The 18,255-nt window shown below is 46.1% G+C and overlaps 1 protein-coding gene across 10 annotated transcripts in view; it reads left to right on the top strand.

Moving 5' to 3' along the window:
* The window catches only part of PHACTR1 (phosphatase and actin regulator 1), a 567,250-nt gene that overhangs the window by 466,906 nt on the left and 82,089 nt on the right, over positions 1–18,255 (top strand). For 8 of the 10 annotated variants that reach the window (XM_040460558.1, XM_040460556.1, XM_040460553.1 and 5 more), the window contains 2 exons: positions 10,626–10,793; positions 12,686–12,892. In XM_040460558.1, coding sequence (XP_040316492.1) covers positions 10,626–10,793; positions 12,686–12,892 — 375 coding nt within the window. The remainder of the gene's footprint in view (positions 1–10,625; positions 10,794–12,685; positions 12,893–18,255) is intronic. The other 2 variants (XM_040460562.1, XM_040460559.1) reach the window with 1 other exon arrangement.

Genomic DNA, 18,255 nt, shown 5'->3' with positions numbered 1-18,255 from the left:
ATTGAGTTTTAACTAACTAAAAGTAGCCACATGTGGCCACGGGGTGCCCTTTTGAAGAACTGAGCTAGAGGGGCGCCTGGGTGGCGCAGTCGGTTAAGCGTCCGACTTCAGCCAGGTCACGATCTCGCGGTCCGTGAGTTCGAGCCCCGCGTCAGGCTCTGGGCTGATGGCTCGGAGCCTGGAGCCTGTTTCTGATTCTGTGTCTCCCTCTCTCTCTGCCCCTCCCCCGTTCATGCTCTGTGTCTGTCTGTCCCATAAATAAATTTAAAAAAAAGTTGAAAAAAAAAATTAAAAAAAAAGAACCGAGCTAGAGAAACAGAGCTACTTAGATCTAGAAGCCGCTCTCATTTCCCTCCCCAGCTCGAGTCACTGAGGATTTTTTTTAAATCTCAGCTTCTGGTTCCCACCTGGCCTGCTCCAGTAACCATGCAAGGCCTTTGCACAGCACGGCATGATTCTGTGAGAGTCACGTGATTGTATAATAGCATAGGAGAAAAACGGTGACATCCCATTCATTTTATATTCAATCCCTGCCCCAGTTGCATTTTTTTTTTTTTTTTTTTTTTTGGTATCCAAATGCTCAGGAAGAGCAAGATGGTAAATCCCTTTGCAGCTACAAACCTTGGGGCCCGAGTCGTTGTTTGGAAATAGTGGTCGGAGCCATGATACTTCATCAGGATAGATGATGTAAGAACGAGTGGGCTTTGGCATGAAGATGGGGGGAGAGGCAGAGTTATACCCAGTACAGATATAAGAAACAGCTCTGGGTGGGGAGACACCACAGCAATGACGCAACCATGCATTTGCTGTCCCGGCCAGCAACTGAGAATCCACATGAGCTATAGTTTTGTTGACCATCAGGTCCAGTTCAGGCAGGAAACACCGATAAATCCGACAGAAAACAGCTACAGAGAAGTGCAGCCCAAACAGGCTCCCCAAGGTCTGTGCCACTTTTGTGATAGGAAGTCATTGCACCTCATGTATTCAATGGTTTAGGCAAAGGCCTCTTAATCATTTTAAAATAGGATATCAAGTCCAGACCAGTAGCAACAACACAAAAGCGAGGTGGTTCTCCAAGCACAAAAGCATGCGCCGCTCCATTCCATGTACAAAATTGTCCAGAGTATCACAGAACCAATTAGATTCTGAGATTGGAATACATCGTGTACAGATTTGCAAGGTGATAGGTTCTAAAGGACTCTGAGTTACAAAGATGCTTGTATCAGACAAAGGAGCCTCATGGCTTTTGCAAAATTGTTCCTCTGTATAAGCTGGCCAGAATAATCCAAAGACTTCTAGCTGTAAGCAGAGATAAAGTAGAAGATTCTTGTAAATTCCTAAAATACAGGTTCCCCGATCCTACAGACTCCTGAAGTGTTTGTCTTAAGTCCTGGTGATACACAGAGACTTTTAAACACGCACGCTCAAAATGACTGGTCCATGGTGGAAAAGAAAACCCACCAGAAGAGAGAGAGAGAGAAGAGACTCTAGGGTTTTTTTGTTTTGGCAAAGAAGAGGTTCAAGCCTTTTTAAATGCTCAGGAATCCAGTGCATTCGTTCCCAAACAGGCAGTGTTTAATAGGAATGTATTTCTTGCTGTGTATGTTTAAAGTTCTACAAAATGTTATCTGTAGCACCGTTTAGTTAAATTACAGCTATCCCCTGAACTCAGGCAAACTGAAGAAAATAATCTCCAACGAAAGTTGACAAATGCCAGGGGAGCCATTTCTGACTTCTTAGGTTTAAGGCTTTTAACCTTTCAATAAAACCCTTAGATAAATTATTTCTTAGCTAACTGTTGCTTGGCAGATCATCTGAGCAGGAGAGCAGCTAGTGGCTTTGATTTGCAATGATCTAAAAGGCTATTGGGGGGGCGCCTGGGTGGCTCAGTCGGTTAAGCAGCTGCCTTCGGCTCAGGTCATGATCTCGTGGTCTGTGAGTTCGAGCCCTGCGTCGGGCTCTGTGCTGACAGCTCAGAGCCTGGAGCCTGTTTCAGATTCTGTGTCTCCCTCTCTCTGACCCTCCCCCATTCATGCTTTGTCTCTCTCTGTCTCAAAAATAAACGTCAAAAAAAAAAATTAAAAAAAAAAAGGCTATTGGGATTAACGGAAGCTTTGCCAAAAGCCTCTATGTTGTTCTAAAGTGAAACCTTTGTGGGTTTCAAAACAACGGCTCTACCCCCTTCGTGGGTGGATTTTTCCCTACTCTAGTGGAAAAAAATATATCGATGTCAAAAAAAAAAAAAAAAGATGTTGACGAAGTCTGTGTTTCGTGGCTTATTAATATTAGGTCCACCACCCGAGAAACACTTCTTGGAAAAGCGCCTTCACGTTGAACTCATCAGCCACTCAGTGCAGGTGCCTTTTTGGGTCAAAGAGCACGTCTGGGGAGCTAGAATGAGAACATGGCATAGACTGAACAATAGCCCTGGTCTCAAAGGGAAATGCTTGCATTAGGCTCCTCGTACGTACGTGTCTTCACAAAGGTAATGGTTTGCTGTAATGTACGTAGCTTCGCTTTTGGGGTTTGCTTTAGTGACAGCCCTTGGGGACCACCGGTACGTGAAAATGTGTTTGAATTTTCACAAGCTGCATGTATAGGTTCTACAAGTTTGCCTTAGCAACAGTGATGCAGTTTACTGTTCCTCCTGTTTCCAGCCTGAAATTGCTACATGATGCTTCTCTTACGCTGTCTTTTTTCTTTCCCCTTGACGCCTAAACGTAGTCACCATTTCATGATGTCATCCGCTTTTCTTCTCTATTGTGTGTCCTTCACAGTAACAGAATTGGAATTCTAACTACGACATCTACATGACTTATTTATAAATAAGGATTGCTACGGTGTTCTTTTGCCATCCTTAAGGAACTAACATTTCCAAATAAGTCGTTTTAAATGAGATCACACGGTCTCGCCACTTACTAGCTCATCACCCACCAATTACGGGACTCTACACAAGTCATTGAAACCATCTGGTGTTCGCTTTCCTTTATACAGCGAAGATAATCTTGGAACCAACCCCATAGAATTGTTTTAGGTATACATTAAGTGAACAAGTACCTGGATCATAATAAATTCCCACAATATTATTTAAGGGGCTGTTATCGTATATATATATATTTTTTTAATTTTTTTTTTCAACGTTTATTTATTTTTGGGACAGAGAGAGACAGAGCATGAATGGGGGAGGGGCAGAGAGAGAGGGAGACACACAATCGGAAACAGGCTCCAGGCTCTGAGCCATCAGCCCAGAGCCTGACGCGGGGCTCGAACTCACGGACCGCGAGATCGTGACCTGGCTGAAGTCGGACGCTTAACCGACTGCGCCACCCAGGCGCCCCAATGTTATCGTATATATTTAATGTGGAAACTGAAGTGGAAAATGGTTTGCTGGTTAGGCTTCTTTGCAAGTTTTGGGGAGAACTTGTTCTCATTTCTTACAACTGCCCTACACATAGCACTTTGGTCTGGAAGGATGCTGGGCACCAACACAGTAGTCCTTTTTTGTTTTCGAGGGACAGCAAATGAAGTCCCAGACGCCGAGTCACTTCTTGCAAGCTAGCGATGACAAAAACAAGAACGTGGCGCCCCCCACGCTCAGAGTCTGGCTCCTTTGCATGATACCCGCTGCTCCCCTCTTCCCACCCAGCCCTCCTGAGGTTGAGTTCGGAGTGCTCACAGTGCATTGCTGTTTGCCGACACACGGACAGCATGCTTTATAACACCATCCTTCCTGTCACCTTCCTATTTATTTATTTGTCTCTCTGCCTACCTACCTGACCTACCTACCTACCTAAGATAGAAAAGCCTTCTCTTCCCTTGAGACTCCAGACTCTTCTCAGGTTCTGCAGGGTCCGATAGCAGGACTCTTGATAAAGGCTCGTGTAGAGGAGGGTCATTAACGGGCCTGACAACTTTCTACTCACGCCCTCCCCGCAAGCCTAGGCCTCACATCAGCCCACCAAGAAGAAAAAGTCCGAGTCCTGGATCGACGCTGGCCCAAGGTGGCCAGGGAACAATGCAGAGTAAAGCCCCCGGTGCTCACCATTGGGGTAGGCTCACTCCCCCTAGTGGAGAAACAGGGACCTAGCTATGAGCTCACTGCAGAGAAGAAAGGGTAAGAAGCCAGGCAGGAAAAAAAAAAAAAAAAAAAAGAGGGCTTAGGGGAAATCAACGCATTCATAAGAAACCAGAAGTGTGAGGAAGGGGTTTTTCCCTCCAACAAAAACTATTATTTTTTTATTTAATGTAACAAGGCACCACGCGATTGGTGGTATGTGTGTTTACAAATGTAAGCACCTTTACAGAAAAGAAGTTAATGATCACTAAACTCTCCTTCTTGTCTTGCCAAGTTTACACCAGAACTTTGCCACCCTGCATCCGTATTTCATTTTGATTTTCTCCTGAGCCACGTGTACAAGCTGTCCTCCATTCCTGCTTCTATACTTGACATTATTTTGGACCCATTTTTTTTTAAATGTTTACTTTTTGAGAGAGAGAGAGAGAGAGAGAGAGCGCGCGCGCGAGCAGGGGAAGGGCAGAGAGAGAGAGACACACACACAGAATCCGAAGCAGGCTTCAGGCTCCGAGCTGTCAGCACAGAGCCCGACACGGGGCTGGAACCCACAAACTGCAAAATCACAACCTGAGCCGAAGTCATTGGCTTAACTGACTGAACCATCCAGGTGTCCCCAGACCCATTTTTTAATGTCTGGGCATCACCCACATGGTCATTTCATTTGCGTTTCTTTCCTTCCCAGCAAGTGTCTGCATCTCACAAGTGGCCTGTGGAACACTTCCGTTTGTTTGTACAAATACTCTTCGTTCTTGGAAGAGTCGGTCTTTTATTAGCCGTGTTTGGCTCATGTTTCTCCACGACACTGCTCTTTTTTCTTACATTTGGTGTAGAGCTTTTTATTTTGCAGATTGAAAATCAAAAAGTTTTGTGAGTCAGTCAAAAGCTCTCCATCTGGCTTCCCTCTTACACAATCTGAATAAATAAATGTGTGTGCATATTTATTTCTACTATTCTAGTTTTGAAGTTTTCTTTTTTTGATCCATGTGAAATGTGTTGCCATAATGGTCCCGTGTATAGGTATAAAGCAATTCTTTATTAAGTATGCTCCGTGCCTAGCATGGAACCCAGCACAGGACTTGAACTCATGACCCAGAGATCAAGACCTGAGCTGAGATCACGAGTTGGACGCTTAACGGACTGAGCCACCCAGACGTCCTATAAAGCAATGTTTTTACACTCAGAGTCAACTATTATTTATTAAGTAAAGATAAGATGTCTTATCCAACTAGAAATACATTTTTAAAAATGTTGCTTAATGTTTATTTTTGAGAGAGAGACAGCATGAACGGGGGAAGGTCAGAGAGAGAGGGAGACACAGAATCCGAAACAGGCTCCAGGCTCTGAGCTGTCAGCACAGAACCCAGTGCGGGGCTCGAACTCGTGGACAGCGAGATCATGACCTGAGCTGAAGTCGGATGCTTAACCGCCCCAAAAACAAACAAAAAAACACATTTTTTAATGCATCTTTGGAACCAGTCCTCTGGAAGATAACTTTTACATAAATCTTACTTTCAGAACAGTAAAGAAAAATTCCACGTGAGAGGAAATCCTCCTGAAATCTGTGGCCTCCTGGGTTCTGAGCACAGGTCTCCTTTCTGCCCTTCTTTTTCTTCCATCTGCTTCTCAGGGTTTGACTGCACTCTCGCTCCTGTTTCCCACCTCGGATGCTGGTTCCTCGGTGCACCTGCGTTTCTGCATTTCTTTGTGTTCTCTTGAGCAATTGACTCCATGCCTGGCTTACGGGAGGGGAGGCAGGGCGGGCTGTGGTAAAGCTCCAGGGCTTGGGGGTGGGGGGGCGCAGACGGGGCAGGGGTTTCTAAAAGTACCATAAGGAGCTGAAAGCCAATTGCTGCCTTACAAGGTGGTGCTGAGCGTTTGCAGGGTCTGGTTTCTGCTGCGTGTTGTTAATTACAGACTCTCGACAGATGTTTGTCAACTGAATGAATGCATTCACTGACCCCTCTCCCTCCACTCTCCTTGATTTGGTGGTTAACCTGACTGTACCAGCACCTTCCTCTCTTAGGTCTCACAAGGGGAAGAGGAGAACACGGCTGGCACAGTTTCCGTGGCCAGTTCTGTGTACCTTAGACCCGCTGCTTTCTGTGTCTCATCTTTCAAGATTTATGACCTTGACTTGCACTCACGTCTGCCTCATTCTCTCTGCCACTTCTGTGACCTGATTTTCTCTTGTTAAATATGTTCGCATCTGGCTCACATTTTAACTTTCCACTCTGCCTTACTGCTCTCCGCAGTCCCATGTTGCTTTGTGACAAGTTCATATTCATGATCCATGGTTAGACAATGCGGCCTCCTGCTTTCTTGTCCTCTTTGCGGTTTAAACCAACAGCCTCTCTTCCCCGTTTGCCGCATAGACAGCATTTCCTGCCCTTGGGGCATCGTGACAAGGCGCTGTTGTCATTCCAGGCTCCTTTGCCTGTCTGATTCCTAACCTCCAGTCGTCTCCAAGAGTGGAACCCTGACCACCAAAGCAGCCCCAGCATCCCCCAAGAACTTGCTAGACGTGCATACCCTCCATCCCATCCCAAACCTTCTGGCTCAGAAACTCTGGGGGCAGAGTCTAGCCACCTGCTTTAGCCTGCCTCCAGAAAACCGCTGATGCCGGAGAAGCACCGCCTCCACCCCTCTGGTCTCATGTGCCTTCCACCTTCTCCCTGTTCACACTCCTCATTCTGGTAGGAAACTGCTGGGCACTTGTTGTGGGCCATTTTGAAGACCATTATTACAGATAATTTTAGAAGATCGTGTAAAACATCAAAATAGTTTCTAACATTCTATAGAGCAATGTAATTTCTAATATTATTTCTAATATCTAATATTAGTATAAGGAGCAAACTTTTTCTCATCCATGATAACAAGAGACAGTGATGTTCTGAATAGGGGTACCTGGGTGGCTCCGTCGGTCAAGAGTCTGACCCTTGATTTCGGCTCAGATCTTGATCTCATGGTTCATGAGTTTGAGCCCTGCAGTGGTGCAGAGCCTGCTTGAGATTCTCTCCGTCCCTCTCTCTCTCTGCCCCTCCCTTGCTCACTCGCTCACTGTCTGTCTCCCTCAAAATAAACAAACATGAAAAAATTTAAATAGATGAAGGTACAAATAATCCGCAAGACTCCTGTTACTCAGGAGGGTTAAGTTCTTTCTAAAAAAGGAAAACACTTTTTCTAATAATGCTAATTAAAAGGGCCAGTAAAGAGACTAATAAATAGTGCTGGTAAATAGAAAGGACATGGAGAGTTATATATTCTTCAAACTAATCAAATTTGGAATTACTGAACATTAGGAATTCCCAGCTAGATATTGAGATATTAATACACATAAATTTCATCTATTGGGATCTCTCCTAAAAGGGGAGACTTCCTTTTTCTTTTTCTTTTTTTTTTTTTTTTGAGGTTTATATCGTTTTACTTCTGAATGCTTCCTTACAATTTAACCTTTTTAAAACCATGATTTATATCATTTAATGAAAAACCATTTTTTAAATTTAAATTCAAGTTAGTTAAAATGCAGTGTAGTCTTGGCTTCAGGAGTAGAACCCAGTAATTCGGGGTGCCTGGGTGGCTCAGTTGGTTGGGTGTCCAGCTTTAGCTCAGGTCACGATCTCATGGTTTGTGAGTTCGAGTCCCACATCGGGCTCTGTGCTGACAGTTCGGAGCCTAGAGCCTGCTTCAGATTCTGTGTCTCCCTCTCTCTCTGCCCCAACCTCCCCCACCCTCAAAAAAAAATGCATTTAAGAGGGTAAAAAAAAAGGAGCCTGGGAATTCATCTCTTACATATGACACCCAGTGCTCAGAAACTTCTTACTAGTCATGGCTCCGGAGGCAAAGGAAATAAAAGCAAAAGTGAACTCTTGGGAACTCATCAAGACAAAAAGCTTCTGCACAGCGAAGGAAACAATATTTTTCCTTTTTTTTTTTTTTTTTTTTTAAGTAGGCTCCACACCTAGCATGGAGCCCAACATGGGGCTTGAACTCATGACCCTGAGATCAACACCTGAGCTGAGGTCAAAAGTCAGAGACATTCAACTGACAGAGCCACACAGGCGCCCCTACAAGAGGAGAATTCTAATGACAGAAAAAACTTTATGCAGGGAGGTTTCTTCTTATCATAAAACACTAGAAATCCCTTTATGACCAGCCATAGGGAGATTGCTAAATAAATGCCAGTTTATTCATTCAATATAATCAGCAAGATGATAATTATGCAAATTAGAATGCTTATAATAGTAAAAAAAAAGACAAAATCTGATGCATACTAAGATTACAACTATGAAAAATATGTACAGAAGAATAAACTGTATCTGTTAGGGTGGTGATATGATCAATGTCTTATTTCTATTTTCTCTATTTTTAATTTTTTTAGTGGAAATGCATATTTGGAAATTATGACAGTGGAAGTCCCAAGATCGTTCCCTCTCCAAAGTGGTTTGGGCCTTTGTGACTTAGCAAAGGTACCTTTAATCTATGGGGACCTAAAGTTTTGGAGAGTTGCTGTGTCCCAAGGAGTGCTTCTCCGTTAACCAGCCACGCCTCCAGCACTAAGCCACCTGCCTTGATGAAACTGAGATTCAGAGAGTCTAAGGAATCCAGTTGTGTTGTGTCTTTTCCCCACTTCTGTTTCTATGGTTCTTTTTATCTGCTACAAAGGCACAGCAGTCATTTGATTCCACTGTTGCCCCAAAGAAGCAGAACTTTTTCAGGGCAATAGCACTGAAACCCCTCCTCCTCCAGTTGTCATACCCAGGACTTTCATTACACTGGGAGCATCAGAAGTCCAAGTGGTTTCCTAGAGATGCGTTCAACCGAATGGCAGCCGCGTCACTCATTATTCCACCACCTGGGAACCCAAAGCAGTCCTACTTCCCACGGCATCGGTGTGAACATGCTACATTAAAGCGTGTTAAGGGGACTGGGGACCATCCCTTATGGGATGGCAATGCGTTAACTCACCCCCGCAGCCCTTCCCTCCTGAAGACTCTCGGTTCAGCTGTGTACTTCCCATGGCCTTGGCCTTACCGTCCGCACTGCTCTTGTCTCATTAATGAGGAGTAGCCATCATTTGTTAATTACAATGATACTAACTACTCTACCATTCAGGGCATACAAAACGGCCAAATGAAAAAGAAAGGCGGTGGGGGGGGGGGGGGAAGCCCCACAATCTTAAAGCATGTCGGTGCTTTATATCATCTGCTTTGGGTGATTTTTTGGTATCCTATGTTTTTCTACATTTATTCAAGACTCAGGTCAAATACCCTATGTCCTTGAACCGTATGCTGCTGAAACCTTTCTGTGTGTAGATTACGTTCTTGAATGTACATTTCATCAGGCCAATTCTAACCTGGGGGGAAGGGGGGAGGCAAGACTCCTTCACCACCGCATATTGTTGCGTATAAAAATCAAGCCTTGGGAGGAGCATGGCCAAAGAAAAGGATTTATTGATACAAGATTAACCTTGGAGTCACTTCGCTGTTTCATTTCTACAAGTAAATCATCTTTTTTGCAGTTGTAAGGCAGGTCATTGCTTTGCGGGTTTCTGTGTTTCTGACTAAGCATAACTTAACAGCCTTTCATCTGGATGTTTATTCATCTTACTGGAACAGCTTTCAGTCCTTTTTAAAAATTAATTTGACTTTAATGCCTAGTTATTTAGGACTCCCCTGGGCTAGGATGAAATCACGCTGGGGGAATTTTGATTTGACAAATGGCCATTGTGTGGGAGCCTTTGATCCTCAACCATGTGTTAACTGGCTGCCTGCCCCTTGCTTTGAGGGAGCTTAAAGCAAGATCAAAATCTGCTCACCCCCAAGGTGTGATCACTGGTGGACACTGGGAGAACTGGGGCACTTCCCAGCATCCTTAGGTCACTGCCGCCTTGTAGTTTGGCCTGAAGCCCTCCGAGTGGTCACCACTCTATCCCTTGTAAGGTTTGAAGAAGGTGGGACCCTCCCACCAGCCAGTGAGGAGTGGTCGCTATTGTCAGGAGGCGAGCCTGGGTGGGGAGCTTGGAGCCCTTCTGAACATTTATCTACCTGGAGAAATGGGGTGTCAGCAGGAGGAAAGAGAAAAAAAAAAGGATGAATTTTGCTTAGAGCCTTAGAGAACCCATTCTTCTGGCATTGAGTGGTATAGAAAGCCCTTTGTTCCCTAAAGTAGGAATTCTTATTCCTGGTTTTCCAGTCTCTGAGGCCTGCTCAGGTTTTCCAGGCTTTCCAAAATTATGAAGAAAAGTATATTTTAATTCACTTGCATTAAAAAAAAAAAACATACTAAGTACGGTGATTATGGTTAGAAAGATGGAGAAGCACGCAGGCAATTTGCTAGAGGTCCCCGGAAATTGCTGCCCTCGTGGTCAGAGGCCAGAGGTCTAAAATTAAAATGAGTGTCAGCAAAGCAAAAGAACAAGTGTAGATTTTGCATCCTGCCCTTGGTAAAGATTGTTCAGAAACGTTTAGACTCAACTAGCAGATTCTAAATGTCGCCCTTCCCCGGGAGGCAGGCACTGTCTCACTGCGCAATCTCCTTCTCGCACTTGCAGACGGGGAGCTCTCCATATCCAATGAAGAGGATTCCCTGGAAAACGGACAGTCCCTGAGCTCCAGCCAGCTGTCTCTGCCTGCCCTGTCCGAAATGGAGCCGGTCCCGATGCCCAGGGATCCCTGCTCATACGAGGTGCTCCAACCTTCAGACATCATGGATGGGACAGGTAAGGCCCTTGGTAGAGTTGCAGAACAGGTCCCCAGCATGTGGCGTTAGGGGCCTGTAGCCCGGCCGGACTTGGGGTTCTGTTTTGAGCCACCTTGAGCATAGGAATCTCCTGGAGATGAGGACGAAACGGCCCCATCAGGACATATTTACACTTACTGTCCGTCCTATGGTTTTTCAAAACCTTTTTTGTAATCGTAATCCCTCCCCAAAAGACATCCCCTTTGTGATACGGAGGATTTAAAACGTCAGTGGTTTGTTTCTAATGCTCGTTTCCATTAAGCTCAGCGAAGGAGTCCTATACTCGGGCACGGTTCCTACCTAGGTCACGTTTGTAAAGCCCTAGCACGGCCTTTAATCCCAGGCTCTGTATACAGCCCAGCTACTGACTGTATTCCCATACACAGTCAATGTGTTAATTGGCTATTCGATTGTATGCAATTGACTGGTTAACTCGCATGCTGCTGACAGATGATGTTTGGTACCATTGACTGTCACTCGTTCTGTGGTCCAAAGCCCTCTGAGTGGTCAGTACCTCCTCCCTGAGAAGGTTTGCAGAAGGTGAGACCCTTCCGGTAGCCAGTGAGGACTGTTCTCAGGAGGCGAGCCTGGCGGAGGGACCTCTTGGAATCTCCGGAGTGTGGCTACGAAGGCCATATCCTTTTTCCACGGCACAGGCGAAGTCTGCCATCAGCACAGCTCCGATGGGAGCAAGAGAGAGCTGGTGTCCCAGAGTCCACGCCAGGCTTCACCTTGGGACCTGCTGAGTCATGGCTCCATCGGTGTGTCCGATGCTGTCAATAATGGCGTCCCTTGCGAGAGGGGGACAACCGGGGGCTTGTGAGGGTCACTTGCAGGGCTGGGATGCGGCAGGGGACACTGAGTCCCATTCCCCCCAGGCTGAGGAGAGCTTTCCAACTGTAGCAGTGATTGTGTCTCTGATCCAGCCTTCCTGGGGACATGGGAATCACACAGAGTTGACTGTTACAGGGCAATCTGTCATCTCACTGAAATCAGAGTTTCGGTCTCACTGGCCAGGCTGCCATCACGGGATGAAGGCCCCGTGCTAACCCCCTGGGACAGCTCTTAACCGGAGCCAGTCGGGGTCTCCCGTGGCGGAAAGGAAGAGTGACGCCCCATGCGGAGCAAAGAGGAAGAGGGAAAACCAAGTAAGAAGGCCACACTTCTGGCAAGTGAGAGGAGAGAGGAAGCGGGGAGACAGAAAGGCGTTGCCTTGGTGCAGTCTCTGCCTCATCGAGGTTCAGGGGAGCCCCTAAAACTGCAAGGTGCCTACAAGGCTCCGGAGTCGGGGGGAGCAGCCGCCCCAGGCCTGTGGGGACGCCTGGCCTGGCGTCAGCCTCTAGGCTGTCTTCGTTCCTTGGCGTCCCACACGCCGGGAGACCCAGTGGGCAGAAACCAGACCCCAGCATCGACTCTCTCTCTTCCTCCCAGCAGAGGGCAAACAGGCCCAAAGGAAGATGCCAGCATTGGTTTGGTTCATTCAGATGGGGCCCTTTGTCCCTGGTCTGCTGCACCTGCCATCTGTTGATTGTGGCTGTGGCCCCATGAGTCACACTTCAGAGCACTCACAGAATTTGTGGCATAAACGCCCAGATGGAAGCGGTGAAGCTTAGGATAGTTCTGAGAAAATGTCCTCTGGCTTCCCCTCCCGCCCTCCTGCCTCTGCCCTTCTGCCTTTGCCTCCCCGATGTGTCCCTCCACCCACCCCACCCCCTCGCTTTACCCTTTAACTCTCTGCCCGTACGTGACAACATGGAACGGGTGTGCTCTGCTGTGTTGGTCACCCACGTCCCTGTCCTGTGTGCCCCCGCCGGCCCCACCTGCGCTGCGTTTGTGTAATGTCACCTGTGTGTCATGTGGTTGTCCCCTCAGTGTCTGAAGAGAGTCCCTCTGCCAGTGAGTCTGGAGCCCTCCTGTCCCAAGATCCTTCAGCCAAACCAGTGCTGCTACTGCCCCCCAAAAAACCTGCTGCTTTCTCTGGAGACCATGAGGAGACCCCAGTGAAGCAGCTGTCCCTTCTCAAGCAGCCCCCCGCCCTGCCTCCCAAACCCAGTGCCAGGATTGCCAACCACATAACAGGTGAGTCAAGATGTCTTCTGGAAGCGTCCAGCCCTGCCTTCCCTTCATGGGATGATCTCTCGCGCTCTCTCTCTTCTTATCTGAGGCCCGTTGCGCCTCTTCGGTGAGGTTGCTCTGTGGGGCGTTTGGGTGTTTCCATGTCCACGCGGTCACGACCTGGGTTTGTGTGTTTCCGTCAAGAAGCATTCGACGTACACCCTGCCGGCCGTATGCCAAGAGCCTTCGTCATGTGTACCTGTGAATATGTGCGTTGGTATTTGTGTGACTGATTCACGATTATTTGCCCGTCAAGGTGAATTAGCCTCAATGTCAAAATCTTGGCAAAGACGAAGTGCAGTACCTCGTTCCCTTCATAATGAGTTTGCCAAAGCTTTCAATTTTTTTTGTCTCTAAATTATTGATCTGAAGCCCAGCCTATTTCCTTTATTAAAATTCATGTCTGTGTTGTTTGTTCTGTTAAACAAAAACAAAAACCAAAAAAGGCAATCTACGAAGTATGGTAGGAAGTACTCTTCCAAGAAGAGTGCGTTCAGGAACGTTGTCCTAAGATGCTTTTTATATATTTATGTTTAAAGTGTTGGTGAATGTCCCCCCAGTTACTAAATTGGGCATCACAGGATGTGCTAGTGATTGGGCATCTAGTAAGGACTGCATTGCACATGAACGTGAATGGGATACTGCCTTCTGATTTAAAGTTGCAGCTTTTAAATTAAAGAGTAAAGATTTCAGGGGGTTGTTCCTCCAGCCTGGACAGTAATGCCAACCTGATCGGCTGCCTTTTTGCGGTGAGTCTGGTGTTTTTCGAAATAGTTTCTGATTGATCTGTGTACACTTTTGTGAGATGTGATGGGGATGGAGGTAGGGAAGAATAGTCACCTGGTTTACACTAGAAAAGCTGATTGTTTAAGAAAAATCGGTGCCGTTAAGGAAGATCCTGCCGTTGCAGGAATTCTGCAAGAGAGGTATGCCTAGACCCCGTGCTTCCTAACTCCTAGTCCAGGAAATGAAGGCTATTTCTGTGATAGAAAGGTGTCGAGTCCCAATTCAACACAGCGTTGAGTCAGACTACTCTATCAACGTACTAAGTCAGATGTTTGTGGTTTCAAAGAGCACATCTCCATTTAAAGGAGCCATTCCATTCAACACCTCAGTGACACCTTAGCCCAGTGTCCCAAAAGGTAAATGCATAGAAACCCACAAAGGAGAAGGTACCCTCATAAGCTTCCCCCCGAGAGAGAACCACTGTCCATTCATCTGTCTGTCTAATAAAAACCAAATGCCTGCTCTACATCATCTCTTATCATCAGCTTTTTACACATGGCATGATCTCTTGTGAACTGGTTGTCCTGTTCGTAAATACTCCACAATATGGGGTCGTTAGCTGCTCGGCGTGCAGTGGGATTTGCTTGTCCCGCCCTCATGGGCTCTCCCATCATCTGTTGTAAAAATCACAGCAGTGGGGGCGCCTGGGTGGCGCAGTCGGTTGAGCGTCCGACTTCGGCCAGGTCACGATCTCGCGGTCCGTGAGTTCGAGCCCCGCGTCGGGCTCTGGGCTGATGGCTCGGAGCCTGGAGCCTGTTTCCGATTCTGTGTCTCCCTCTCTCTCTGCCCATCCCCCGTTCATGCTCTGTTTCTCTCTGTCCCAAAATAAATAAAAAACGTTGAAAAAAAAAAAATCACAGCAGTGAACATCCTCAGCAGCACACATAGCTTTATAAGCATCCGAATTTCTCCTGATTTATTTCTAGAATTAGAATTACTGATTCTAAATCTAGAAGTCAATGGTGTGGCTCTTAAGAGCTAGCAGCTTTTGAACGTTTTGATGCCAAATTTCCCTGAAGATTAAATATGGCAAAATAAACTCCTGCATATAGTTCCTATTTATTCACCACGCTTCTAGGTGGAACATTGTGCTAGGTATCAAAGCAGATGCAAGTGAATGAAACTTTAGTGGATCTATATGTACACACGTGTATGTGTGTGTATGGACACACACACACACACACACACACACAATAGGGTGCTGAAATAACTACTGTCAGGAGTATCCTTTGGAGTTCAATGTGATCTGAGAAAAGGGCATAGAAAGGCTGAAGCTTGAGCTGACCCTTCAGGCATGAAGGGCATTTATACAGAATGAGGCGAGAACATTCCAGAGAAAAAAGGCCCTGGTCAGAGACCCAGAGATGGCAAGTGCTTCGGGTCTGTGATGAAGTGGCCAAGCTGGGGCAGAGGGTCCTCCTCAGGACGTATTGAGAAAGGGCTCCCTAGGTAAGGCATATGAGCATTTAGATTTTGTTCGCCCTGGCAGTGGAAAGCCTTTGGAGGTTTTTGAGCGGGGGAGAGATGTGACAGTGATTCACCTTTAGAAAGCCTTCCTGGGTCACCGTGTAGAATGAACAGAAGGAGAAAGTTGAAGGCCTAAAAAGGCCAGCCCTGTGCCTCGTTCTCCGCCATCACTAGTTGAATTCGACTGAGTAATTTGAACCAGGGAGACTATGGAAAAAGCTGTTCTTGTTTCTGAAATTGAGCTCACAAGCACTTGGCCGATCACAGCAAGAGGAGAGAGAACAGTAGGTAAGACATTTTAAAAGAAGAATTGACAGCTTCTTAACCAGCAACAGCCTCTAATTTATTTAGTTATCTGATTAATGAAGGCACCCTTCGTTCATTCATTCACAGCTTCAGCCATGAGCGGTGAACTTGGGTGGCTTGATATCCACAGGACTCTTGATCTATGAGCCACTGAAGATATCTGAAATTAGCCCAATCTCTCTGGCTTCCCGCATCCCTTCCCAAGGAGAGAGGACTCATCTACTCTCTATAAACCTCCCCTCCGCATAGCTAGGATCAAATGGATAAAAATACTTAAAGGCTAATAATCCTTACCGCGTTGTATCTGGTAGCTTCTTAAATATGAGGCAGACAAGACAGGTGGAGATGCTTGTGGGCTGGAAGCCTGGTGCTGGCCTTTTGGGCTTAAACTCAATCAGACATGCTTAATTTTTGTAAGTGAACAATCAGTCATAATGAATCTGCATCACCATGAGGCAGCTACATTAACCCTGTTCTGTTACTAATTACTCTAGAGACATCTGGGCTATATCAGAAGGAATTAATAAACCAGGAATGATAGAACTCTAAACTGAGACTTAGAAGTGGTAGCATGTTCTTACTGTCTGTTGCTCTGTTGACATTCTTGGAAGGCAACGCAGGACAACTTGAAAGACACCGAGCATGATTAATAGAGAGCGACAGTGGTTAATGGCCCGGTAGGATACTAGAGGAGGAAGCATGAAGCTGACCTGGAGCTGCTTCCAAGTATACGATCAGACAAAGACGAGCAGAAACATCTCTCCTTTGTCATTTGCTTGCTTCGACTTCATCTGGAAAACCATTATAAACTTGGAGACTTTCTCATGAGTTTTCTCAGTTCTCCAGCAAGTAGAGAGAGCCTTTTTGCTCTCCCAGACTATCTTCTTTCCATCATCATCTTCTTCCTTCTTATCTTCTCCAACAGCAGCGTGCACAGTGGCTTGTAACACAGGGGCACCAGATTCCTTTCCATTCTGGAAGCACAGTGCGTAGCAGAGCTGGCTGCATGAGGCATATGATCTGAAATGAGTGAGCCTCAACTGCATCCTTCTTGGAATGATGGCGAGCCCCAGAGGAAAAGGGTTGATTGAGGCAAAAACAAACAACGACAACAACAACAACAAAACCCACTGCTGTCTCCTGTCTTTCTAAGTCTTCATCAGTCATCTCTCTAGCCATCCTGGCTCCAGGAGTCAGATACGAAGCACTGCATGAATAATTCATGACTCTGCATAACGTACCTGTGATTAGGTACCCCGTAGGTGCCATTTGTGTGAAGCATAATCAACTAATGTGAGAGCTGGACTTCACAGTCAGGCATTCACACTTGGGTGAATGAACTTGATGGCATACCATTTAGTGCTGTGGAGTCGATACTGTTATCATTATTCTCTCTTATTCCTGGAGGAGGAAAATGAAATCCGATTAAGTTAAAGGACTCAGTCATGGTTACATAGGTACTAAGTGCCAGAGATGGACTCAACCCACTTTGTTTTACTCTGGAGTTCTTACTTCCAACCACGAGTTTCCACCGCGCTAAGCTACCTATTCTTAAAATGCAAAATAAGAGAATCATGAGCTTCCTTTGCTCGTTTTTGCCTTGTGTGTTTCCGCCTGTTTAAGAAAATTGGCTTCTTTATTTGCATAACTCCAAGACAAAAATGTATGCAGTCTTTCAAACATGAGTCATACTCTCAAGGCACTGGATTGTAAAGAGGAGGACCTGAATGCATGCAGTTGGGGTGGGTTTAGAAGAACGTGCTAGAAGCAGACAGTCCATAAGAATCAAGAACGGTGCCAATGGCACGGGAGCATTTGGCCACAATTGGAGACTGGCAATTTGGCAAAGAAAGGGCAGCATTGCTGATCCTTAAAAAGAAGTCCTTCTGCTAACGTGAACCTGCCCGGGCTTCCTTGCATTGTCTTTAGACCCTGAAATACAAGGAAACTTCTGGTGGTTGATGGCTAGTGTCAACATTCTGAAGGTTTTGCAACTGCAGATGTCCCTGGCAGGTGACCTCCATGCCTTGTGGTATTCCTCAGCTTTATACTCGTCTAATGAGAATCTTCTATCCAGAGCTTGTCACCCCAAAACCAACATTCCTGTCTTAGCCGTCTCTCTAGTTTTGTGGACACTGCCCATGGCGGACTCTTCTGCAGTCACATCCTCATGGTGATTGTGTTGTTCCTCCCTGGCTGTCTCATCCTCTGTCTCCATTTCTCTCCAGCACCCCACCCCACCCTACATCGTACTCTCCAACCCTATACAATCATATGCTTTTGCCTCTATCCTTGCCTCCCCTCCCTGCCTTCTACTCTGAAGGCACAAGAAGAGTGGTGACCTTGAACCTCATCTCTGCCTTAAATGGAAAACATCAACTGCAACCCAGAAGCCTCAGAAAGAGGTTTAAGGTTCATTCTCTTGATAGCTGATACCGTGAGCCATGGGAAATACACCCAATATACTCTTGGTTTCCCTTTCTTAAAACGTAGAAATTCCTTCCTGGTGCCTGTGAGGACTTCCTATTAATCAAAACATTTTTTAAAGGGTGCTTTCTGCTCTGACCTCTGTGATCAGCATGAAGAATACAGCGAGACACTTTTCTTTTTTATGTAGCACCGTTAGGTTAGAGATTTAATTCACTTGGCACTTTTTTTCTTTTTGTAGTGAAAACATAATGTAAAATTTACCTTCTTGGGGCACCCGGGTGGCTCAGTCAGTTAAGCGTCCAACTCTTGATTTCGGCTCAGGTCACGATCTCACGGTT

Source organism: Herpailurus yagouaroundi, unplaced genomic scaffold (genome assembly GCF_014898765.1).
Source record: "Herpailurus yagouaroundi ecotype Mexico unplaced genomic scaffold, PumYag 250, whole genome shotgun sequence".
NCBI lineage: Eukaryota > Metazoa > Chordata > Mammalia > Carnivora > Felidae > Herpailurus > Herpailurus yagouaroundi.
The sequence above is the reverse complement of the archived record's forward strand: the minus strand, read 5'-3'. Positions and strand labels throughout refer to the sequence as shown.